We start from the raw sequence: 26,212 nt of genomic DNA, 5'->3' as shown, positions 1-26,212 counted from the left end.
TGTAAATATGGCCCGACCAGGCTCGGCCACTGTTGGAAGTTTGGCGGGGCCCAGCGCTCAGGGGCAAGGACCAGGACCCACCCCCCAGGGACACGAACACCCCCGGCTCAGGTGTAATGTGAACCCCCCCACCGCGCGGAGAGAGCATCGCCGGGCCCAGGAAGCCGGCACCCAGGGGACACGGCCGCCGTCGCCAAGGGGCCCGCACCCCCCACCAGGGAAGGGGTAGGGGACAGATGGACCCAGGTCCCACCTTCCTTGCAAAATGTGTGTGCGTGTATGTTTGTTTGACAGGGTGTGTGTGTGCATGTGTGTGTGTTTATGTTGGAATGTATATATTGAAGGGGGAGGGGTGTGTGTACTAAGGGGGTGCAGTTAAAATTGGCGAGTAGGGCACTAAGGGGACATCTCCTGATTACTCACAGTGATGTCCCCTCACCCTCCCCACCAAGGGGCCCTAAATGTCTGAGGTGCAGTTGAAATTGGCGGGTAGGGTGCTAGGAGGACATCTGCTGCTTGCTGGCAGTGATGTCCAAGCACCCCTCCTACCAAGGACCCTACATGTCTAAGGTGCAAATAAAACCGAAAGAGGGGGGGCCCACTCCATACGGCAACCATAGGAGGGGGGCCACTGCCAAGTAGCTCCCCCCCAAGGCGCATCGCAGGCTAGACCCCCCACCCCCTCACCCTAATATGAGGTTATATGAGGAAGGGGGTAAGTTGGGGACAGCTGGTAGACTGTCCCCCGGTGGGAATGATGGTAGGCTTGACGGCAGTACACAGACGGCGCAGAAGACAAGACGATGCACGCAAAGCCTTCGGCGAGAGGGAGCAGACATTAACCTGAAGGGCCTGATGGTCGACTGTGGTGCAACTTCAAATATCATCACTCTGATCTCCAGAAGTTCTGACGTTTTGATGTGAATTTCCAGGCCGGATCACACTGTGTGGAGCTGGATGATGGCACAAAGTGTAAAGGGGTGGCGGAGCGTTGCGGTGACGCTGAGGTCTGTCTGATTGACAGCAGAGGCAGATGGGTGAAGGCTCTGTTGAAGCAGGCCTTGTAAATCCCATCCTACCTAAAGGGCATCTTCTTGGTGAAAGCAGCAACAAATGGTGGAGCAACTGTAATCTTCAAGAAAAGAAAGCATGTATTGATTCACAGAGACGTTACGAAATTTCATATTTATGTACATGAAAGGTTATATTATTTACACACAGGTAACGATGGAACTTATGCTAATCAGTGTGATGACCAATGTAAAGGATGCTTTGAAATGCAGACATGGCATGAAATTCTTGGACAGTTGCCATGCAGATATTAGAGTAGTTGCAGAATGTTGTTGATGTCATGAAAATCAAAGGTTGAACTGCTAAACTTCCAACATGTGAAGTGTGCACTGAGGGTAAACTTTACCAAACCAGAAATGGAGAGCCTGATGTTCATACTGACCTGACTGGACCACTGCACCCAGAATCCAGAGATGGTCACAGATATGCAGTTTCATTTACTGGTGATTTTTCTAGTGCAATCTATGTGTATTTCATAAAGAATAAGAATGAGGCTGTTCTGGCTACAGAAATGTTTCTGGCTGATATTGCTCCATATGGAAAAGTAAAATGTTTTAGATCTGACAATGGCACTGAGTTTACTGGAAAAGCTTAGGACCTTCTGCGTAAGCATTGCATTAGACATGAGACGTCGGCTCCATACTCGCCACATCAGAATGGTACTGCAGAGCGTAACTGGCGTACTCTTTTTGACATGGCAAGATGTATGCTGATTGAAAGTGATCTGCCCACACAGTTGTGGACCTATGTTGACTGCTGCTTTGGTGAGAAACAGATGTTTTAATAAACGCATAGAGCAGACACCGATTGAGGCATTTTCAGATTGACGGCTAATCTGTCCTGGAATGCAAAAGTTTGGCACAGACTGTTTTGTTTACAAACAGAATTAAAGTAAACTAGACCCAAGGTGGGAAAAGGGTGCTTTCATTGGCTATGATAAAAATAGGCCTGCTTATATTGTTTATTTTCCTGACACTAAGAAAGTGCAGCAGCAGTTAATTTTTTGTCAAAAACATGTGTAGAGCAAAAGACCCAGACTCTAACAATGCCTGAAGAGAACTTTATTGAGTATAAGCCAAAATATTCAGATCACAGTGTTAAAATGGAAGAACAACCTGATATAAGTGATCAATATGAAGTGATTCCTGTCCCACCACAGTCAGAAGAAGTCAAGCATGATCCAGAATCTAGACTTACCCTTCTAGAGAAAGAAGGAAGCCAGACAGGTACACTGACTGTACCATGACTAAAACCTTGTTTGAAGAAACTGAGCACATTCAGAATAACTTTGATTATTGCTACAAAATCACATGCAACATACCGGTTCCATTCAGAGAAGCTGTAAGCTCTGATAAATCTAGTGAATGGATCAAAGCACTGAATGAGGAAATGGCTTCACTAAAGGAAAATCAGACATTCAGTTTAGTGCAGGTGCCTGAAGGCAGAAGCATTGTGGGCGGCCGATGGGTGTATGCCATCAAAAGCAACATTGATGGAACAGAGAACTATAAGGCCCGATACGTTGGAAAAGGATATAGCCAGAAGATGGGAATAGACTATGAGGAGACATTTTCTCCTACAGCCAGTCTGACAGGTGTGCTGATGCAAAAAGCTGTCCAGGAGACAGATTGGACAGGAGTGAGATTTATATGGAACAACCAAAGGGGTAAAAGGTGAAGTCTCACACAAATAAGAAATCGGTTTACAAGTTGGACCTGTATGGTCCCTGTATGGAACCTGTATGGTTTAAAACAATCTGGCAGAAACTGGAATAAAGTGTTTCATGATCATTTAGACCAAAATTAGTTTGTACAGAACCAGCTGACCACTGTGTTCATTCAAGGGAAACTGTACATGACAAGGTCATTTTCAGTAGGGTGGATGATGTAATCATTGCAGTAAGTGATAATCATGTGTTAAAGATTGTGAAGAACATGCTTACTGCAAGGTTTAAAATGAAAGATTTTGGACAACTAAGACATTTTCTTGGTATTGATTTTGATCAAACACATGACCATGTAATCATGTCACAGAAAAGATATGCAATAAAAATCCCAGAGAGGTTTGACATGCTTAACTGTAAGCAGACGTCCACACCATGTGAACAGAAATTTGACCATACAGGTGGAGAAATTCTGAGTGATGTTACCAAGTACAGGGAGACAGTAGGTAGCCTCATCTATCTCACTATGTGTACCAGACCTGATTTAAGTTTTGTTGTTTCCAAACTGTCCCAACATTTTAGCAATCCCAAAACACAGTAGTGGAGCACAGTGAAACATGTTTTGAGATACCAAAAAGGTACAAGTGAGAAGACTCTATGTTTTAGAAAAAGTGAAAACCTTGGTATTTGAGCTTATAGTGATGCAGATTGGGCTTCTGATGTACAAGACGGACGATGAACAACAGGTTACTGTGTAAACCTAAGTGAAGAGGCAACATTAGTTTCCTGGAAAACAAAGAAGGAGCCTACTGTGGCGCTATCTACCTGTGAGGCAACCTGTGAGTATGTGACTTTGGCTGAAACCATCCAGGAATGTTTGTACTTAAAAAACTGCTAGAAGGAATGGATGAATATCCATATGCACTTCCAAAGGTGTACGAAGACAACCAAGGTACTATAGCCTTTGCCAGATACCCAGCTAGCAGACAAAGGTGCAAACATGTTAAAATAATGTACCACTTTATCAGATTCAATTCAGTTTATTTCAATTCAATTCAATTTTATTTGTATAGCCCACATTCACAACAATAGTCGTCTCGCTGGCCTTCGTATCGGTAATTGAAAAAGCAAAACATAAAATCAAAAGGATCATGAATACATAGAACTCAATAGGAAAATAATAAATTGAACTAACAAACAGACTAGACTAAACTCGTCCCTGCCCTTAGACCCCCCCCCCCTTCGGGGTAAGGAAAAACTCCAAAAATCGATTCCGGAAAAAACGAAGAAACCTCAGGGGTGTCCACATGAAGGAGGGATCCTCCCCCAGGACGTACGGGCGCTTCACCAGATCTCATAGAAAAGAATGAACTTATCTTACTCTAAAACTACATATTTAAAGTCCAGCAGACGAGCTTCATCCAGATATAGTTGGCGGGACGGCCGGGGGCGCAAGTCGAGCTGGAGACAGGATCCACAGCCAGGTGTAGGAGCAGGAGGAGAGATGAGGTACACGGCCAGGTACAGAGCAAAGACGAGCCAGAGGCAGGATCCACAGCCAGGTGTGGGGGCAGTAGCAGAGGCAAGCCAGAAAGGCCGTTCACATTTCCAATTAAATGCTAACTTTTGTGATCTCCTGTGTGACCGTGAAATGACCCAGAAATGACCCGCATGTGAAGAAGAGTACTCAACGGTGAACAACGTTACGCGTTGTTTGTGGAAGTAGCTAACGTTAGCAATGGATGTCGACAACAGTGTTGTCAACAGCGGAGCTATTTTTGCATTATTATATTTATTTTCACAAAGGAGCCAGCACAATTTCAGGTTTCTATGGATGCCTCCACTTTTGCCGCTTCAGCCTGCTCTGGGCTGATAGAAGGAATAACTAGATTCAACTTCTATCTAAAATTTAAGATTTTACTATCGAAAAATGTAAGAAAAACATCAGAGCTGAGAGAAAACAGAATATGTGTTTCTACTGAGCTCTGAGCAATTGTACTAAAAAGAAATCATGGATTATTTCCATTCTCTGACATTAAGGTTGAATAGTACTGGCTTCTAGCTCTACACAGAGCTTTTTTTTTTATAATTTAATAGGCTATGTTTCCAGGAATTCAGAGACTGCTCTGAACCGGAGCTGCGCCATTCTATTTCCAACTTACAGGTTACTTGTTTAAGAGAAAGTGTTTCAGCGTTCAACCACGGTGCTACTCGGTTTTGTCTAACCAACTTAGGTTTCAGGGGGGCAACAACATCAAGAGTACTCCTGAGGGCTTGTAAGGCATCATTAACGAACTGGTCATTTATACTGGGACTGTTGCTATGGGAGCTGGTCTCAGAATATTTGCTCAGCATGTTACTAAGTATTGGTTTAACTGTGAGTTTAAACTAAAACACAGAACGATCAGATAAGGTTCTTCTAAGCTGTTTTTATTCACTGGGGCAGTAGCATGTTCTAATGTAAACTGGAAGGTAATCAGAAAGTGATCAAAAATGATGGGGTTATGAGGAAGGACACTCAGCTGGCCAATCTCTATACCATGGGTTAAAACAAGGTACAGGGTGTGCTTATGACAGTGATTTACATTTTGGGTGAAACCAACATGATGTAATAAAGCTTCAAAGGCATTTCTAAATAGTCAATGGGGTCATCAACATAAATATTACAATTCCCTTGTAATATAATTTGATCAGAATCTAAAATAGTAGTCGATAGGAAGTCGGAAAACTCCGTAAAAAATTCAGAATACGGGCCGGGGGGGGGGGGGGGGGGTAGATAAATAAAACAAGTTTTCGAGTCTTCCTGTTTGGGTGATTTATAGACAACATGATACTTTCAAATGTTATAAACATATTTTACTTAAGGGATGAGAAATGAGCTAGACTGTGATATTACTGCCAAGCCACCTCCTTTCCCTGAACTCCTGGATTTCTGATAGTCAGCATAAGTGTGTGTGGGGAGGTGCTTCATTCAGTCTAACATAAGCCGCGTTTACATGGGCAAAAGTAATCGGAAAGAACGCCTGATTGGAAGAAAAATGCGTCATGTAAACACGTCGTTCGGAATACTCTGCCCCGATCAGACTCCTTCGGATCAAAATTTCTTTCCGATCGAGATGGATGGGTTATACCGATTGTTGATTCGATCGTTGTTCATGTAAACAGTACATTCCGATCGTGGGTCACTACTGCCCTTTTTTACGTCATGCATAGACGGTGTTTTGCTCCAGAGAAAGCTTTGGAGCGCATACGGGACGGACCAGCTGCTCTGCGGACGCCACGTGCAAAGCGCCGCTCCGCTCTCGCCCTGCTGGCTCTCCCCTCTCTTTCACCCCTCACAAGGGATATGCGGGGGAGGAGCGCTTCGTGCCCACGGACGTCTGGACCCGGCACCCGAGCTCTGCGTTCGGGTGCCAGTGGACCGAGTGAACCTCTCTGAGCAGGGCAGCCGGATTTATTAATATGTGTTTGAGGGGAGGATGCTTTGTTACATGTGCGTTTTGTTGTTTTGTTATGTGTGAGAATTTGGACTGCGAGCCGTCCCGCCGCTCTGGGTTAGCGGCTGCCGGCTTCAGGAGGACCGTGTGTTCGAGCAGAGCTCAGGCCGCCAGTTCACACAGCAGCTTTGGGGCAGTGTGTGAGCTTTTCAAAGCAGAAATATCGCTTAGTCCTTAGAAACTGTTCAAACAATCACATGGAATTGTGTTTCCAGCTGTGCCTCGACAAAATAAAGGCTGATGTTATTCCCACATGTTTACGTGCAGCCAAGATGCAGATTGCAGCTTTTCCCGCATGGTCCTGGATTTTGTTTCCATCAAAAGGCTAATGTTGTTAGCGCGTGTTAGCCTCTCTTAACCCTGGCTTCTTCCAGCTCCGTTCTTCCACAAAAAAGCACTGACCACACGGATTAAAAATAAAACGATGAGCGAACAGGCGCTTCATAATATTCATTACATTAATAAAAAGCACGTTTGGAAGATCGTCTCGTATATTACCGAGCTGCTGCATAAAATGTGTGGCAGCAGTTTGTTTACAACGGGACTCATTTCCGCTTACGGTATTTTCAACACTACTGCGCATGCCCAAATGATTTATTCCGACCAAAAGTGTGGCCCATGTGAACGTTTGTTCTAATCGGAAAAAGGTTTTCTGTGCCCATTTGCACGGTTGGATTTTAACCCGACTATTGATCCGATCAAGATATTTTGCCCATGTAACCGCGGCTATAGTTATCCTGTTGGAACCATGTTTCTGTTAAGGCTAGTAGACTAAGTTTGTTATCTTTAATGAACTCATTGAGTAAAAGGGACTTTGAGGAAATGGATCTAACGTTTAATAAACCACATTTAATGACATCATAGTTCTTGAGGGGCTGTAAGGTAGCACGAGAGCGTGTGTACCAGGGATGCCCAAATGCCTGCCTTAAGGGCCGATGTCCAACATGTTCTTCAACCAAGCTTCCATTGAATATCCTTATTGGCTAAACACTCCTGATCCATTTGGATCAGGTGTAAATTTGGGCACCTCTGGTGTAAACAGAGAGCTCTCAACAACTGGGAGGGGAAGAGGGGGAACGGTCTGCACCAAGGGTCCCGCCCACAGCTCAGAGGCTAATGACCTTCTGCTGCTCTGCAGAAATATGTTCTAGAAAACAACAAAGGATTTTTTATTTTGTCTAAAAATGACAAAATCAAAAATCCAAAGACCACTAGGAACACTTTTACAATAGATCAAAAGATCAGATTGGGACTTTAAAGGACGAAACTCCACTAACACTCATGAATTGGACATTAAAGTTTTCTTTAAGCCACATTACACATTCTCTATTACATAAATGCTTTTTGTGACCTCATTTAATAACAACTTTAAGGATTTCACAGAATCTGTAGTCAGAAATCTAACTTCAAACAAGTGAAGAAATGTCTGTTCTTATCTCTAACCACTAGAGGGTGCTATCGTACATTCCTCAGAAATTGTTTCAAATTCTATTTGCAAAGTAGATCAACTGATCTTTCTCCTCTTATGTCAGTCATTGTTAAACATTCCCCTCACACCCTCAAATTGTTGAGTCATCAGGGGGAACTTTTAGAAATTGTTCAAAAGACCAATTATCTGAAAGACTAAAGAAGCATAACTGCTTTCAGAAGAAACACACATCTCTGTGATGAATTGGTGAAGGCAAAAATGTGTTCTTTAACTCAGCCAAAACACAGGTCTTTCATACAATCTTTCCAACACAGGATGTGGATTTATAGTTTCTACAACGTTCATCTGTCACAATGCAGCAGCAGTCCACATTCCAGGAATTGTTGACTTGCACTAAGTGTGGGATGCAGTATTTGGATGAAACAGGGTACACCTTGTAGGTCAGGTTCACTCAGCACTGACACACATAATGAAACACAAAAACACACACACTCATGTTGTATTGTATCAGTCAAATCTGTCCAACACAAGAAACCCTCAGCTAACGTCTGTTTGTTCAGCTGGACAGGGTTATAGTTATAAAAATAGCAATAACAGTTGAGTATTACTTTTTCAAACAAGTCTTTGTTTTTCCATTTTCTTTCTTTAAATTGGTTATATATTTCCTATTTTTTCGCATTAGTTTGGAGCGCTGATTTATTTTTATTCTGTGCTTTTTTTTAACATATTCTTGTAATGTTAACTAAACAATCACCATGAGTGTCTAAACTGTATCTCATATATTTAACAGTTGAGTGTAATGACTAAATAGAACATAAGTGAAGGTATGTAGTGAAGGTATATGGCTGCACGGTGGCGCAGTGGTTAGCGCTCTTGCCTCACAGCAAGAAGGTCTCTGGTTCAAGTCCCGACTGGGGGACCTGAAAAACTACATCAACAGGGGACCTTTCTGTGTGGAGTTTGCATGTTCTCCCCATGTATGCGTGGGTTCTCTCTGGGGTCTCCGGCTTCCTCCCACCATACAAAAACATGCTTCATAGGTTAATTTGCAACTCTAAATTGTCCCTAGGTGTGAGTGTGAAAGTGAATGGGTGTGTGTTTGTGGACATTCTACCCTGACACAGACTGGCGACCTGTCCAAGTTGTCCCCTGCCTTCGCCCACAAGTGGCCGGGAGAGGCTCCGGCAGCCCCGTGACCCCGAAAGGGAAAAACAGTTAAGAAAATGAATGAAGTGAAGGTATGAATGTCATTGGCTATCCTTTTCAATTTGTAGTAACTTAAACTTAAAACAGATTTCTTGAAGAAAATCATGTTTTAGATGTTTCTAACATGATTTTTTGGCATTTGTCTGATGATGGAGGATATCTACAATGAAAATTAAGTTCTGACTTGCATTTCTGAGTTTTTCTTTCGTTCAAATTGCTGTTAATGAGGTGCAGACAAAAACATGCTCTTAAAGAAAATAGCTTATTTGTGATGTGGAAATAATGCAGAGGAGGTCACAAGCTCCCTGTTCCGCTCCATTTTGACGCATCCAGTTAACTAGATCCGTACGTCTTTGTTTACCTTGTCTGAGCTGGTCTCTGGCTCAAAACTGTTCGGCTAGATAGCTGCTAGGTTGGGTTTACAAAGGCTGTAAGCTAATGGGAGACCATGTAAACAGACAGCTCTATATAATGATCCACCCATCAAGGGAGAAGATTAGCCCAGTTACTATTACAAAGCATGTAGGCAAAATTACCAGCTTTTTTGTAAGCTCATAAGAAATCATGCTTTTCTGTGATGTAAAAATGTATTCCTTCCAGTGTCTTTGGCTCTTCAAATACACACATCCTTAAAGTTAATATTTTACTCTAGCATATGCTGACACCTATTTTACTTTGAAACTAATCTACATTTCTTTGCTCCAGTATCAACAGTTAAGTAAGAGGTTTCTTGAATCATGAAAAGATTTCTTCAGTTTTACATCACTAAACATAAACAATGGACAGACCTGCAGTCTCTAAGAAACTTTCAGCCATTTATAATGGTTTAGGTTTAATTATTTTCTCTCTTTTCTTTGGACCTTGACATGTTTTTTTTAATGTTTGATAACTTATCCTTTTCATACGGTGGCCCAGAAGGGTCACAACACAACACATTAACTTTATACACAACACACTAACTTTACACACAAAACATTAACTTTACACAGAACACACTAACTTTACACACAACACACTAACTTTACACACAACACACTAACTTTACACACAACAGATTAACTTTACACACAACACATTAACTTTACACACAACACATTAACTTAACACACAACACATTAACTCAACACAACACAATAACTCACAACACATTAACTCAAAACACAACACATTAACTCACAACACAACACAATAACTTACAACACAACACAATAACTCACAACACAACACATTAACTCACAACACAACACATTAACTCACAACACATTAACTCATGGCCCAGAAGGGTCACAACACAACACATTAACTTACCTCACAACACATTAACTCACAACGGAAGTAAAGCAGCAATTGAAGTGCTTTTATTCTGAAATTTCTACTGGGCTGAGCAGCTAACTACCTAACAGAAAGTAATGTCACAGTGAGCTGTGGAGGGAGCTGCACGCGCGCTCCTCTCCTCTCCTTTTTTCCGCTCCGTCCTCTCACACAGGCACGTGCAGTCCCCAACACACGCACACACAGGATGGAGCGGAAAAAAGGAGAGGAGCGCGCGTGCAGCGACAGAGGGGGGTGTCAGAGCGGAGGGAGGAGTGTGTGTTCATATTGTGTGTGTTTAGAGGAAGGAGAACCGTAGTAAAGACAAAGTTTCTGGCAACACTGCTGCTAGCTTCTCTTGTAGCAATAACATGCTCCCTCCACAGCTCACTGTGACATTACTTTCTGTTAGGTAGTTAGCTGCTCAGCCCAGTAGAAATTTCAGAATAAAAGCACTTCAATTGCTGCTTTACTTCCGTTGTGAGTTAATGTGTTGTGAGGTAAGTTAATGTGTTGTGTTGTGACCCTTCTGGGCCATGAGTTAATGTGTTGTGTTGTGAGTTAATGTGTTGTGTTGTGAGTTATTGTGTTGTGAGTTAATGTGTTGTGTTGTGAGTTATTGTGTTGTGTTGTGAGTTAATGTGTTGTGTTGTGAATTAATATGTTGTGTTGTGAGTTAATGTGTTGTGTTGTGAGCTATTGTGTTGTGTTGTGAGTTAATGTGTTGTGTGTAAAGTTAATGTGTTGTGTATAAAGTTAATGTGTTGTGTGTAAAGTTAATGTGTTGTGTGTAAAGTTAATGTGTTGTGTGTAAAGTTAGTGTGTTGTGTATAAAGTTAATGTGTTGTGTTGTGACCCTTCTGGGCCACCGTATTTGCAGGTTTTTATTTGGCAAAATAGAAGCAAAATCCCAAATAACATAGCCCAGGTTGGTACATTTTATTCTGCATACATTGTTTGACAGAAAAAAACAAAAAGGAGAAGTTTTTTCTTTCTTTATTGCTGACATGCAAACACTCTGAACTGTTCTAGCATCTCATCTAAGCCCATGCATGTGGCTCTGTGTTCATCCCCTTGACACTCCTCTGCTGTTGGCCAATACTCAATCCAAGTTCTCTCTCCAAGGACGTACTGATATCTGAAAGCAAAGAAGAAGTGGACGAACAATTAAATCTTGATTAAACCTGTGGTTAAAGTGAAAACCACAGGTGAGTTTAAGTCATGAGTTGTATGGGGATACAAGTGGACACTGATTTGCATAAACCAAACTTACGTTTGTTGTTTTTCATCTCTGTGGATATATCTGGATGATCCCATGATCAGGTATGTTTTACCTTTCAGCAGATTCAAAGCATCTTTGCAATGGGGATAACTGAGGAATGGCCGCAGTTTTCCCATGGGGCCAACATCTGTACTTCCTGTAACAACAAAGGGAAATGTGTGTGTGAGGAGATAACTTACAGAAAAAAATAACCTTAAAACTTGTATTACAGGCAAAGACTATCACAAATTTTTGTGCCAATACAAGAGATTAACAATCCAGTCCAAATGTGTCTGACATAGAGAAAGCGTATACTGTAACTGTGTCCCTCATTGTGAGGAGTGTGATGCATGAACAGTTATTGATACTCATTCCATCCTGTTAATAGAGTGGGAACTTTGTTTCTGTAGCCAACAGTAAGTCGAACTTTTGTGTGGAGAATTAATTGATAAGAATCAGCAGCTGAAAGTTAGTGGCCATGGTTCACAACCATAAAAAGATGAAGTTCCCTCTACTGTTTAGAATAAATCACTCTGACAAGTGTTTAAAGTTTGAGAGCTTTAGCATTCTCTACCCCAGTGTTATTCAACCAGTGTGCCGCCGCGGGAAATTGCCCTCATTAACTGATCTAAAAACATTTCCATCTCCAGGATTTCAGCTCTATGTTCATCCAAACAGGCCCTAATAAAACACTAAGTAGTTAGAAATATGAAAGATTATAAAATCCTTTTTTTCTTTGTGTTTATTTTATTTGTTTAAAGACACTTTGATGACGATGATGGTACCGCGATTTAGCTGCAGCTTCAGCTGTTTTTTGGAAAAGTCCCGCCCCGTTAACAGTCTCCACCAATCATTCTTGGAGGCTTAATCACATGCCATCAGTCTGACCAATAAGAAATGGTTAAAGTCTTTACTTCCTTGTCCCGATTTAGCTCATAAGTCTCTCAGTTCCAACAAAAATAACAGCTAAAGTTCGTCTTTAGCGGTGTAGCTTTCCACAGAATCCGGTGTCAGACCGTGTAACAAGTGAACAAAACAATAAAGCTCAGAGAAGCAATCTCCAGCCGTTTGCCCACTACATCTCCCATTATGCATTGGGTTAAAGTTACAGGGTCTCAGCGCACAATGAGATATGTTGTTAAACGTCTTGAAACCACAATGAACACACATCAAACAGTTTTTAAATCTTCTAACTTAACGTTTATTACATCTTTTAGAAAAAACAGCTGCAACTTCCTGCTTTTTCTGCCACAATTATCCCAAAAAGTGTATGTGAAATTGCGGAGGGACTGTAGATCAATACAGACTATGAGTTTCTCATATTTTTTTTTTTTTTGGATGCTGGTGTGCTGCGGGATTTTTTTCAAGGTTAAAGTGTGCCGTGGCTCCAAAAAGTTTGAAAAACACTGCTCTACCCAATTGATGGACAATTAAGAAAATATGAGATTCACTAATAGAATGGTGGAGTGTCTGCAGTATAGCATTGTAAATGATGTTCAGATTGCTGTCACCAGAGCTACGGACCTGGAGCCGTCCCTTGGGTTTGAGCAAGAAGACCAAAGCAAGGCAAAAATAATTCTTCCTGTGTGTCCACTGACTGTACCTGAGAACTGGACCGAATGAGTGTGGCACCTCTAGTAAAAAATGGCAAAACAAAGTCAATTCAGTCCGTTTTTTCACGATGTTAGAGGCCAACAACTTCCGTAAGCAGTGATTGGTCCGAGTTGGTCTGAGTAATCATTTCTATGGCAACTATTCTCACTGAAACAGTTTACAACTTGAATAACTTACATTAAATAATAATGGATTGAATTTATCTGCGCTGGTCCATTATTCATTCACTCCTCATTCATACTTGGTGACGGTAAGCTACGGTTGTAGCCACAGCTGCCCTGGGGCAGACTGACAGAGGCGTGGCTGCCATTTCGCTCCTACGGCCCCTCTGACCATCACCGGGAACATTCATGCACGTTCACACACCAGTGGAGCCACACTGGAGGCAAGAAGGGTGAAGTGTTTTGCCCAAGGACACAACGACATTTTGGCTGGTGGGAGCGGGGATCGAACCGCCAACCCTTCGGTCATTGGACGACCCGCTCATCCACCTGAGCCACTGTCGCCCCTATCAATAAAAATAATTACGTCAAGCAAGAAAATGTAAAAATAAAAGGGTATCAGGTAGGCTATTTTGACTAATATAATGACTGAGTAATAGCTTTTTATTTTTCAAAACAGGTCTATGGGATTTCGGCTTTTTGGGACCAGCAGGTACTTCCTATTTGGAATGTAAGGAGGAACGATTCACTTAGTCCAGTTCTCTTATACAGTTAAAGTGTGTGACCCAGGTGGACACAGCCCAGAAAGGCTAAATAGGATATCCTGTCTCTAACCCCACAAGGGTCCGGTGCTGTCAGATCTTGGTCATCAATATGGGATTAGATCAAGGAATGAGATGTAACTTGTCTGTGAAGAAAGGGGTCTAAACTTGTGCGGGAAACTGAGCTGCACTGGCATCAGACAGACAAGACAGACAGACAGACAAGACAGCCAGACAGACAAGACAGCCAGCCAGACAGACAAGACAGCCAGCCAGCCAGCCAGCCAGCCAGACAGACAGACAGACTGCAGTAAAGAGTACTAGACCTTTTTGGATACTCTGCCACCATCTTTGGTCGGCTGATATGTATACCCGGAGTGGTCATTTGAAAGAACAGCCCACACAACCTGAACCCAAGGGGTGTTCTGTTATTGTCAAAAGTCACAACTCTGTCTCCCCCACTGGTCAACAGTGGGAACCATCTCCAGAGTTCTAAACACACTTCCTGAATTCTGCACACCTGACTCTCATCCAAATAAACCACAGCATACTTAAGCACTGCACTGAGCTGAGCTAAGTTTGGAGTACTGTATACAGTGAGTCAATAAGTATTTGATCACCCTGTGATTTAGCAAGTTCACTCACTTAGAAAACATGGAGGTGTCTAAAATTTGCACATCATAGGTGCATTTCCATCAGTGAGAGACAGAATCTGAAGAAACATTCAGAAATCACGTTGCATGATTTTTTATAACAATGTATTTGTATATTACTGTGACAAATAAGTATTTGATCACTTGAGTTAAACAACTTTAATATTTGGTACAGAAGCTTTTGTTAACAACTACATAAGTCAAACAGTTCCTGTAGTTCTTCACTAGATTTCTACACACTGCAGCAGGGATTTTGGCCCACTCCTCCATACAGATCTTCTCTAGGTGTGTCAGGGTTCAGGGCTGTCGCTGAGCAACACGGAGTTTCAGCTCCCTCCAAAGATTCTCTATTGGATTTAGGTCTGGAGACTGGCTAAGCCATTCCAGAACCTTGATATGCTTCTTAGGGAGCCACTCCTTGGTTTTCTTCAGACGGGCCTTGACATGGGCTGACTTCAGCAGGGGAACCTTCCGTGCGATACATGATTTTAAACCATGACGTTTTAATGTATTACTTATAGTAGCCTTGAAAACGGTGGTCCCATCTCTCTTCAGGTCATTGTCCAGCTCCTCCTGTGTAGTCCTGGGCTGATTCTTCTCCTTCCTTAGCATCATCGATACTCCACGAGGTGAGATCTTGTGAGGTGCCCCAGTCCGAGGGACATTGACAGTCATCATTAGCCTCTTCCATTTTCTGACAATTGCTCCAACAGTTGTTCTTTTCTCACCAAGCTGCTTGGCAATTACCCCGTAGCCACTTCCAGCTTTGTGAAGGTCTCTTGTGTCTTTTGACAGCTCTTTTGTTTTGCCCATGTTGGTAGTTAGACTTCTGACTGATTGTGTGTTGCACAGGTGCCTTTATGCAAGCTAACGACCTCAAACAGATGCCACCAATTTAGAATCATAAGCAGAGTGGAGTTGGATTATTTAAAAGCAGAACAGCAGGTCTTTGCTGGTCAGAAATCTATCTGATAATCAAGTGATACAATACTTATTTGTCACAGTAATATATAAAATAAATTGTTTGAAATAAATCATACAACGTGATTTCTGAATGTTTCTTCAGATTCTGTCTGTCATTGTGGAAATGCACCTATGATGAAAATTTTAGATTCCTCCATGTTTTCTAAGTGGAAGAACTTACTAAATCACAGGGTGATCGAATAATTATTGACCTCACTGTATATTATATTTGGATTGCAACGTGGGTTATAACATGGATGTGTGTGGCTCTCGGCAGCTCTCAGAACAATCTTCAAAAAGTTGAATATCTCCAAAAAAAGAGAGCCAACCGAGGCCCAGAAGAAAAACCAAGCAACAGGTGACTCCGAAGACCTTAAAAGAATACTTGACGACATCCAAGCTACGTTATATCCTTTCATGGAGCAAGTGAACGACATCCAGGCCAAGCAAATTCCTCTCATGGAACTAGTGGAAGAGTTTCAAAGACTCCGAGCTCAAAACAAGTAACGAGATAGAAAATGTTTTCTGGAGAAAACACTGGACGATGTGGAACAACAAGCAAGGATGAATAATGTCTTCTCAGTGGATTACAGATCAAATCTTGGGCAAAGCTAAATGCAGCTGGAGCTGCTGTTCTGCTTTTAAATAGTCCAACTCCACTCTGCTCATGTTAATAGCGCGACCATTGCTAGCTCTTCTTCTTCTTCTTCCACTTTCGGCTTCTCCCATCAGGGGTCGCCACAGCGAACGAGTCGCATGGTGAATTTGGCAATGTTTTACGCCGGATGCCCTTCCTGACGCAACCTTCTCAAACCGGGCTTGGAACCGGCAGAGGTAGAGAAGGGAACAGGGAGCAGCCCGGAGTCGAACCCGGGTTTCACGGACGGAAGGCGCCGCAAACCAGCACGAGCTAAACTGGCCCAGCGCGACCATTGCTAGCAGTTCTTCTAAAACTGGGAGCGATGGAGAGACTCTGAAACACCAAGTGGAATCATTTCTCACGTCTAAAGGGATTTCCCTGGATCTGGATCCTCATTAGGTTTGTGAATCAGAAACACAAGCTAGCTCTGATGAACCAAAGGGAAAGTCTGAAAGGATCTGTTGTTTATCTAAATGACCATCTGACCAGAAGGAATGCTGAAATTGCCCAACGAGCCAGGCTTATCAGGAAACGTAATCAGGAAACGTAAGCAGATTCAGAACACTTGGGTAAAAGGCTGCAGGATCTTTGTTCAACTTCTCAGTCCGCTGGACCGGTCCAAGGTACTCGCTGTCAACAACTTGACGGACTTGGAGAAGTGTTTGATCACGGACCATGGACTAATAAATGGAGAAATAAATTTAAGAACAAAAATATCATTTCAATAAATATAAAGGTGCCTGGGGTCTGCGCTATCTCTTTGACCTGCAGACAACTTGACCTCAACTTCAGCTACACTGATAACAGCTGCAGAAGGAAAAGGACCTTAACAAACGATGTCTGCATACATTACAGCGAAGAGAACTTATAGGCTCTGTTAAAACCAGAAGGATGGCTGTCAATCAGCTGAAGTACCAACCTTGGACAATGGTCAGACTATGGACCCTTTTATTTTACATTATTACCTTATAATAATAAAATTGCCTAATCAATTATTGAAGATAATAAAATGATTAATCTCTTATTGTATTACTTCACTTGCTCCAAAAATTGATTCATGATTTTTTCTAATGAAAAATAATTTGTCCATATTTTTTACTTTTGATACTTGATCTGCATATGCTATGAAGATTTCTGAAACAGTGTTATGTCTATTTTTTTCTTGATATAGTGGTATTTTTATTTCATAGTCGGGATTTTTCTAATATAAATAATCTGCAACTATTTTAGATAACTGATCTGCATGTTGATCTGTGTTGATTTCTAAAATAGTTATGTCTATTTTTAGATAATTAAGCAATTCATCTTTGTCATGTGATTTTTTGAAACTTAAGGATTCTAAATTCTGTCTGATAAAATGTTATGAAAAAAATCATGTAATGAAAATGGTACGGTAGAACAGGAGTGGGATAAAAGGGGTTTATACAAATCTACACTTTAGTTTCTCGAAGCTATATAACCTCTTTTTGTGATAGTAAAACCTGTCCAACACAAAAAGCCTTCAGCTGGGAACTGCTGTCTACGAAGGAAGCTTTCTCTGAGTGGAGACATTTGTCCGAAAGGGTTGGCTCAACCGTTCCTGGTTCTCACTGACCTCAAGAACCTGGAGTACATTAAATCCGCCAAGTGGTTGAACCCACGGCAGGCACATTGGTCTCTGTTTTTCTCCCCCTTCAATTTTCAGATCACATATCAACCAGGGTCCAAGAAAACATAGGCTGATATACTGTCTCATTTACACGACACCTCTACAGAAGAACCTGTCGCACCAGAACCCAGAAGAGCTGTAAACCGACCACCGCTTGGTGAGTCGAATTCATTGATGGACATGCAGTCCAACAAACTTGTCAAACAGATTTGGGAGTATTGTTTTGTGAATGTCTGGCTAAGCCAACCCATACAATGGTATTTTTTTCTCCATCTAGGAGAAAAGTTTCTGTCAAGGTTTTAGTTTCTTTGCTTTTGTGTTCTAGTTGTCTTTTGTTTCTGTCATGTTTTTATTTCAGTTTCCTGTTTTATTTTGAAAGGTTTCCTGTTATGTTGTTGTTTCGAGTTTTAGTTTTGGTCCCCATCTGCCCTCATTGTTTCCACCTGTGTCTCGTCTGTTCTGTATGTATTTAAGTCCTGTCTTTCCCTTCCTCCTGTGCTGTTTTAGGTTAATGTTTCCCTGTTTCTAGTGTTTCAAGTTTTTCTAGTGTTTCAAGTGTATTTCAAGTTTTGAGTTTTTCTAGCTTGCTCAGCAGTGGATTTTGGTTTTATTGTTTCTAGTTTTGGTTTATTAACGATCTTTGTTCCTGGAACCTCCTCCCTCCTCCTCTCTGCTCCTGGTTCCTCCCTCAACTCCCCCTACGTAACACTATGTATGGATCAGCCATACTTGCACCCAGCATAAACTGAACTCAAAACATGACAGAAACAAAAGACAACTAGAATACAAAAGCAAAGAAACCAAAAACATGACATATGAACTCAAAACATGACGGAAACAAAAGACAACTTAAACACAAAAGTAAAGAAACTAAAACCGTGACAGTTTATCAGTAGTAGCATTGTTGGTGTCAGAGAGAAAAAAAAACAACTGCAGATTATCACCAACCTTCTTTGATGGAGTCCTGCACCCGCATGGCATAGATGTCTATAGACGGTTTGTGGACAACATCTTCCACCAGAACTTTGTACGCTTTAAGAGGATGAGAGCAGCTGTTAGTCTCAAAATGTGCATAGGGAAGATGCACCCTCAAACAGTTGCAAATGTAACGCAGCTCTTACCATATTCAATTTTGCTGCTCTCTGTGCTCTCACAGATTTTAGATGCTCGCTCATCGTTGCTGATTTGACCATTCTTCTGCATGCTGCAGTTCTCTAAAAACAAGCAAAGAACAGTGTAAGCGCACTGTCTGAAACAGAAGCTGATGTCAGTGTAAATTTCACTGCAACTGAAAACAGCTGACTGGTCTGTTAAGAACGTCTTGTGCAACCACAAAAAGCATCATCCACTACTTTTCTGTACCAGTCCCAAGTCTACGTAAATACAACAATATACAAAAAATGAAAGTCAATGAGTCCAAAGGCATGTATTTGTTTGAAATATTGTTATTACTATTTATTTATTTTAATTTTTAATTAAGAAAACTGGTTTATTGCCATTGTCAAAGACAAATGTCCTTTCTTTTGAACAGACAATAAAGTTATCAATCTTTAGACAAGGATTTGTCAGAAGGGGCTTCCGATGTAGAACAAAAGCCAAACAATCAACCAAATCACTAACAGAGCTTTCGTACTAGTTCAGTCATGGCCCATGTTAAATAAATATATAATAATACCATTTTATATGTACCGTTGTGTTTTGGTGCTTTTGTTGTATAGCCAAGCTTTTTTTTTCTACATCTCTACTCTATGCAAGAGCAGCATGCGGATGTATGCTTTTGTTTAATACTTATTGGTTCATGTCACTCTTTTAAATTGTATTTTAGATTTAAAGTCAAGGATGGCAGAAAACCTCCTACAGGTCAAAACAGTAAAAGGACAAACAGAAGTTTTAATAATTCATTCTGAAGACAAGATAGAGATGATTTGACCATATCTTAGGAATTTTAAACCTTACTATGTGAGAAACCTGAGCGTACTTTTTGACACTAGCTAAATTTTATTCCACACATTTAAAATGTCTTTAAGTCAGGATTTTATTATCTTAAAACATTGCCAGAGTCCGCCCATTCCTCTCTCTTGCCAGCTCAGAGGTGCTGATGCATGCTTATATTTTTAATCGCTTAGATTACTGTAATACCCTGCTCTCTGGTTTACCATGTCTATTTCAAACTTACAAATATTACAGAACTCTGCAGCACAATTTCTGGGACTCCCTGTGTGAGACATGCTGCTACTCTCAGAGTCAGGTTTCGTTTCATTGTGTTCTTGTTATATTTCTTTCTGTCTCATAACGTACGTAAAGTGTTATTTCACATCAAGTCCAACCGGAAAGCTCTCTTAAGGCTGGAACAAACATGTCACGGAGGTTATTTTGACATAAATATCCTGAACCCCTACAAGCTAGCCACAACCCCACGCTGGAATCTTACAACGACAGGAGGCTCGTCTCCCGGAATCCAGAAGCCGCCACGCCAAGCGCGGAAGACGGGGAGGGTACAGCACGCAGGCTATGCCAGCTGGCTAGCCGCAAGACGCTAACACGTCTGATCATTCTACTTGCCAACACACAATCTTTGGCGAACAAGATGGATGACCTTATCAGCAGGCTGGCTGCACAGTATAACATCCAGGACTGCTTCATTTTATGTCTCTGTGAGACGTGGCTTGTTTTGAAAATGTGGAATATCTGACTGTTAAGTGTAGGCCTTTCTACCAACCAAGGGAACTACAGTGCATTATTCTGAGAACAGTTTTACATACCCCCTCAGCTGATGAGGTAGCTACACTCCAGGAGCTGAACAACATGATCAGCAGGCATGAGAACAACTACCCTGCTGCTTCTTTTGTTATTCTAGGAGATTTCAACCACTGTGATGTTCCAAAATTTATTAACTTTCCCACCAGGGGAAACAATATTCTGGATAAATGGTATATAAACCATACTGCTGAAGTCCATATATATCAGGAGGCTTAAAGCAGATCCAGCCACAACCAGGACTGTAATGACATGGACTGCCAAACACACAGACGTACACAAAAAAAATCAACAAACACTGACATTAGCTTATGTTACAACAAGCAGCCTCCAGAAATCCATCAAGGCTGCCAAAAGAAGCTATAGCCAGAAAATTGAGCTGCTAGAGGGAAACCAACACAAAAGGGCTTTTGCAGGGAATGAAAAAAAAAATCACCAACTACAGGACAAAGACCAGCAGATCAGAGTTCCTGGACAACCTAAACAGCTTCCACGCAAGATTCGACCAGAACAACAAAGAGGTTCCCCAGAAGACGCTGCACTACAGGTGTCTCACACACAGGTCCTAAGGGCCCTGAAGCAGGTGAACCTGCACAAGGTGACAGGACCGGACCACGTGTCACCAAGCGTTCTGAAAGCCTGCGCGGAGCAGCTAGCATAGGTGTAACACAGACATCTTCAATCTCTCCCTATTGCAGGAAATGATGGCCCGAATCTTCAAATACTCCGACATCGTGACGGTCCAGAAGAAAACATACATCACAATAGCGAATGACCTGAGACCAGTGGATCTCACTACTGCAGCAATGACATGCCCGGAAAAGCTGGTACTGTCGCACATCAACTCCTTGGTCGACGATCAGTTTGCCTACCGCCCCAACAGATCAGCAGAAGACACAGCGGCCCTGCCACTTCACTCCACCCTGCAACATCTGGACACTAAGAACACCTGTGTCTGGTTACTGTTCCTGGACTACAGCTCTGCATTCAATACCATTAGGCCCCGGAAGCTGACTGCAAAATTCTCCAAACTGGGAATACCTACACCCAGCCGAAACTGGATACTGGACTCTCTCACTGACAGAGACAGGTGGTGAGGGTGGGAAAGAAGGTCTCTGCGGAGCTGACAGTAAAGACCGGAACACCACAGGAGTACGAAGCAACTGTCCTTGGTCTCACCAGAGGAGAGGATGAATCTGCACACATAGACCTGGTGCACAAGTATTTTGAAAGAGATTCCTAAAAAAGTTTCCTCACAGCAGACCCAAGCCTTAAGTTTCTTTTAAAAGTTACTTTTATAAGTATTAATTGTGTGTGGGGTCATGGGTTGTATGTGTTAAAGGAGGGAAGTGGGAAGGGTGGGTTGGGTTTTTATTATAACATTGTCCATGTTTTTTGTTTTAAATGTTTACACGGTTCGAGTTGCGCAAGGCATGAGAAGCACTTTTTTTGTAATAGTTTGATTTGATTTGATTCATCAGTGCATTTGAGTCATCAGTGGAAGTCCTGGGACACAAATGTAACCTAGTTACCTTCTGCACATGTGCACTCGTCATCTCTGCAGAGCTGCAGCAGCTGTCCTCCCTCCCTCTCTGGATGGTAAAACTTCACACAAGGTGTTTCTGTGAATAGAAGAAGGGTATTCATAAAATTGACTTTTATCTTCACTTATCATTACTCTGATGAGAACAGAGGCAGCCTGTACTTACGCTCATAATATTCATAGACAGACACTGCTGCTGGCTGAAGAACACCCACCTCCATGGTCTGCTGGACCCTGAAACTGATCTCCTCTGGTCGCGTGTGAGAAACCTGCAGGTAAATGTAATTCAGAGGTCAGTAATTTGCTGTCATTTAGGAATACTCTAATCAGCCAGCAAGACTGTTAGCTGAATGGTTATGTGAGCAGGCGTGTTCTTTCTGAGTTTCAAATTCTTCTGCTTGTTATCTTGTTTAATAACTCAGTGGTATGATTTAAATGTTACACAAAGGTCAGATGATCCAGAACATGCAGACAGTAACAAGAAGCAGCCTGGGGTCAAACCTTATCCAGGTAGATGATGAGTGAGCCTCGTTCCGACAGAGCTGTATTCATTTCATACCTTCTAATGATGGGAGCTCGCCCTCCAGACAGCTGCAGACACAAGTACAAGTCATCATTGGTTTTGGGTACTCAGTGAATCACATCTTGAACTAATTTACAGTCTTACAGCTTTTAGGTCATCTAAGTTGGGAGTGAAGCCTGTCTGCATACCGATGTCTACGATGGACATGGCGGCATCACGATTGCTGTCCTTGTATCTGCAAAGGAGAGCACCATGAAGAAACTGCAGAGAATTGGAGCAGAGCAAAAATAATGTTACTAGTTTACTTACAAAACCTTTATCTGAAGCTTGTAGACCTTTTCATTCCCAATATTCTTATCTGTAGGAAGAAACTTCTTATTATAAATGACTCAAAAAGTAAAACAGTAAAACTCTAGAAACAGACAGTTACCTGGAAGCAGCTGCACTGACACGTTAAACTTCTGGCAGTCACTTTCCTTTTCTTCAGGCAGAGCATAGTACAAGGACACCATCTGACCAACAGGACAAGCAAGATAAATGTGCATAGTAATCAAAGCAAATCAAAATCATGGACATTTTTTGAACTTGGTAGGAGGCAAAAGGAAGAACCCCCTCCAAAAATACTTTTGGGAGCAGCACTATGGCTTTAAAATAAGAACGAGGATTGAAATACTCTTCACTCTTTTCATTTCAAAACCCCACGTTCATACAGATTTTCATACAGGTCAACTTTTACAGCATGTGCCAAATTATAATGCTGACATTTTTCTAAATTCTCAATGCAAATGACAGCATCATTTTCAAGTCCCTAACCATTAAAGTATATATTAAATGTTTTTGAACAAACCTCCTAAAGGTAACAGTATCTTTTTTTGATTAAAACCTTAAAATGAACTGGTTCACCACTTTATTCCACTATAGAACTAAAAATGGTCATTTATTGAATTTGCTGCATTAGGAGGTCATATTTAATAAAATCAACAGCTAATCCAATCAAAAACATCTTAATTGGACCCCTTATTTTTTCACATCTCCACAATTATTGCATCAATTGAACCTATGAGTTTTGGGAGTTTTTGCTTAAATTTATTTTCAGAATGTCAGAATTGCCCCACAGAGCTGCTGTTTAGATGTAAACTGCTTCCCACCGTCATAAACATTTTGCTTAAGGATGTTCCAAAGGTTCTCAGTTGGGTTGAGGTCAGGGGAGGATGGAGGCCACACCATCAGTTTATCTCATTTTATGTCCACAGCAGTTGTTTAAAGGACATGAAGGTGTTATCTGGTCACCGTGTTTGAAATTTGGAGAATAAATACATTTTATTGGTGAAGTCTTCATGGAAACCAGCAGAGGTGTGGAATCACGTCACATGACTTAAAGTCGAGTCAGACACGAGTCATAAATTTGACGACTTTAGACTTGACTTGGACTTTAGCAGCAGTAACTCATGACTTGATTCTGACTTGTGTCTTCTGACTGAAAGACTTGCTATTTTCTCCAGCACCCAAGATTGAAAAGTATGTTGACAAAGACCAGGCTGTGGTCTCTCTGTCTCTGTGTATGTTTTCATCTGTTTGAACCTTCAGCACATCCAATCAAATTAGGCCCACGTTGGTTTGATTTGAGACATCCAACCAATCAAATTGAAGGATGACCAATGAGACAATCTGTCATTCAAAGTGCCAGTACCCTGTTTGCCACTGTTATGTTCCGGTATAAAAGTTATGAGGTTGTCAACAAAAAACAGTTTGTAGTTTGCAGAACAGGTAGTTTAAGGATAACTGACTAAACAATGACCAACTATGTCCAGTTCTTGGAGTTTCTTAAAGACCGGAAAGTTCTGAATGAAATTGAAGCTAGCTGCAGTTAAATTAATGAGGCTGTAAACTCTATTTTAATGTTACATTGAGGGGGTGTGCAGGTTACCAGCTAAGTGTAAGCAGAGAGGTCCCAAGTGATTTAGACATTTCTAGCACCCATAAAAAATGACCCAGCTGCTGTAGCTGGAAGGATTCTGGATCTTCCCATATACTGTAGACTGCTTTAAGGGTTTTTAGTATGCATGTGTGGGGGTGTATCAGTCTGTATAGTAGTCCTTCATCTGTCATGACCGGTGGAGCGGATCCGCACGCGACCCGGGCCTCATTCCTGCTTCTGTATTGTTCTTAGTACTTAATGTGTGAATGTTTAGTCCCAACTTCTGAGTTTACATACTTTTCCGCCGGCTTGATCTTGTTCATTTAAGCATGCGATTACTGCTTATTTTTCGTGTTGCTATTGCTCTGAGCTGACCGGGAACTTCTCGGGGTAAGCTGCTCCAACGCACCTGCGACAGTAGCTGGAGCTCAACGTCACGTCTATGCCAGGGAGTCTTTATTAACCTTATCCATGGAAACACCGCACCAAGTGATCTACCCACTGACTTGAGGAGGAAGCCACAGACACGGAGGCTAACGCGGCGAAAAAGAGGACATCGAGGATGCGCGCGGCAGCGGCTCAAGAAACGTGGAAACCACCCACCTCTGCCTTCAGTAATCCTCAGCAAATGCATGCACTGTCAAGGAAAGTTGATGAACTAAGGATAAACAATCGGCATCTACATGAATACAGGGATCATGCATGATCGTGTTGACAGAAACCTGGCTCTGGGAGGACACACCTAACAGCTACATTGAACTGGATGGATTCCACTGCTCGCTTTTAATAACAACGATATAATTGGATTAAAGACAGGTCAAAAGGGTTTGGACATTGCAATAAAAAAAGCTAAAAACAAACATCGTCTTGATATAGGGACAGTTTCAATGCCAAAAACTCCAAACACCTATGGGACACAATGAAAAAAGTGACAAACATGAATTCTGTCAAAACACAACCAACTACTTTGATTTGTGCAGACAAAGCAAATGAATTGAACGTATTCTTCTTGCGGTTATATTCACATAATGTGGGGTAGATGGCTGACTTTCTGGTGAATGTAGTTCATGTACCGACTTTATAAATCGTGACTTGGTAATCAATGCTTTTAGCAAAGTACCAAACAAGAAATCAGCAGGTCCAGATGGTTTAACATCATTTCTGTTTAGAAACTGCTCTGTAGAATTGTTCTGTAGAATATTGGGCTCCGGTGTTCCAAATGTCAATACAGAGCTGTAAGGTTCCTTCTCTATGGAAAAAGTCTGTCGTAATTCCCATTCCAAAAATTAGACCTTTCGCAATGACATGTATAGCAATGAAGTGTTTTGAAAAAATCCTGATTGAGTGTCTTAAGGAAGAGGTGTCACCATTCTTGGATAACTTGCAATTTGCATACAAGCAGGGCAGCAGCACTGTGATCAGTGCATCTCACCTCATTCTAAAGCACTTAGAGGCACCTAACACTTATGCTAGAGTGTTATTTGCAGACTTTGGTTCTGCCTTTGATACTGTACAACCAGCGATACTGGTCAAAAAGATGATGGAAATGAACGTAAATCCAGACATGGTTAAATGGTTGTTTTTACTCCTGACTGATTTAACACAAGTAAAGTTCAATGGCACACTTTCAAAAGTGTTATGTTGTAACACCGGAATACCACAAGGGGCAATGAATTCACCATTGCTCTTTACTCTTTACAATAACAGCTGCCAAAGTAGCCACACCCAAAACAAAATTATAAAGTTCTCTGATGACTCAATTATTATCAGTCTCCTTCCCGTTGCAGATAACCCTTCAATTTACTTTGATGA

The 26,212-nt window shown here is 41.7% G+C and overlaps 1 protein-coding gene across 1 annotated transcript in view; it reads right to left on the bottom strand.

Annotated features, from left to right (window-relative positions):
• Positions 1–11,101: 11,101 nt before the first annotated feature.
• Positions 11,102–26,212, bottom strand: part of LOC144988229 (complement C3-like) — a 233,677-nt gene continuing 218,566 nt past the window's right edge. Inside the window, exons 34-43 of the mRNA XM_078938394.1 lie at positions 22,913–22,994; positions 22,792–22,840; positions 22,627–22,717; positions 22,461–22,550; positions 22,126–22,228; positions 21,949–22,038; positions 18,781–18,873; positions 18,608–18,691; positions 11,451–11,595; positions 11,102–11,315 (exon numbers count right to left, since the gene is read on the bottom strand). Coding sequence (XP_078794520.1) covers positions 11,174–11,315; positions 11,451–11,595; positions 18,608–18,691; positions 18,781–18,873; positions 21,949–22,038; positions 22,126–22,228; positions 22,461–22,550; positions 22,627–22,717; positions 22,792–22,840; positions 22,913–22,994 — 969 coding nt within the window. The 3' untranslated portion in view covers positions 11,102–11,173. The remainder of the gene's footprint in view (positions 11,316–11,450; positions 11,596–18,607; positions 18,692–18,780; positions 18,874–21,948; positions 22,039–22,125; positions 22,229–22,460; positions 22,551–22,626; positions 22,718–22,791; positions 22,841–22,912; positions 22,995–26,212) is intronic.

Source organism: Oryzias latipes, chromosome 1 (genome assembly GCF_053564925.1).
Source record: "Oryzias latipes strain Hd-rR chromosome 1, Olatipes_Hd-rR_3.1".
Taxonomy (NCBI): Eukaryota; Metazoa; Chordata; class Actinopteri; order Beloniformes; family Adrianichthyidae; genus Oryzias; species Oryzias latipes.
The sequence above is the reverse complement of the archived record's forward strand: the minus strand, read 5'-3'. Positions and strand labels throughout refer to the sequence as shown.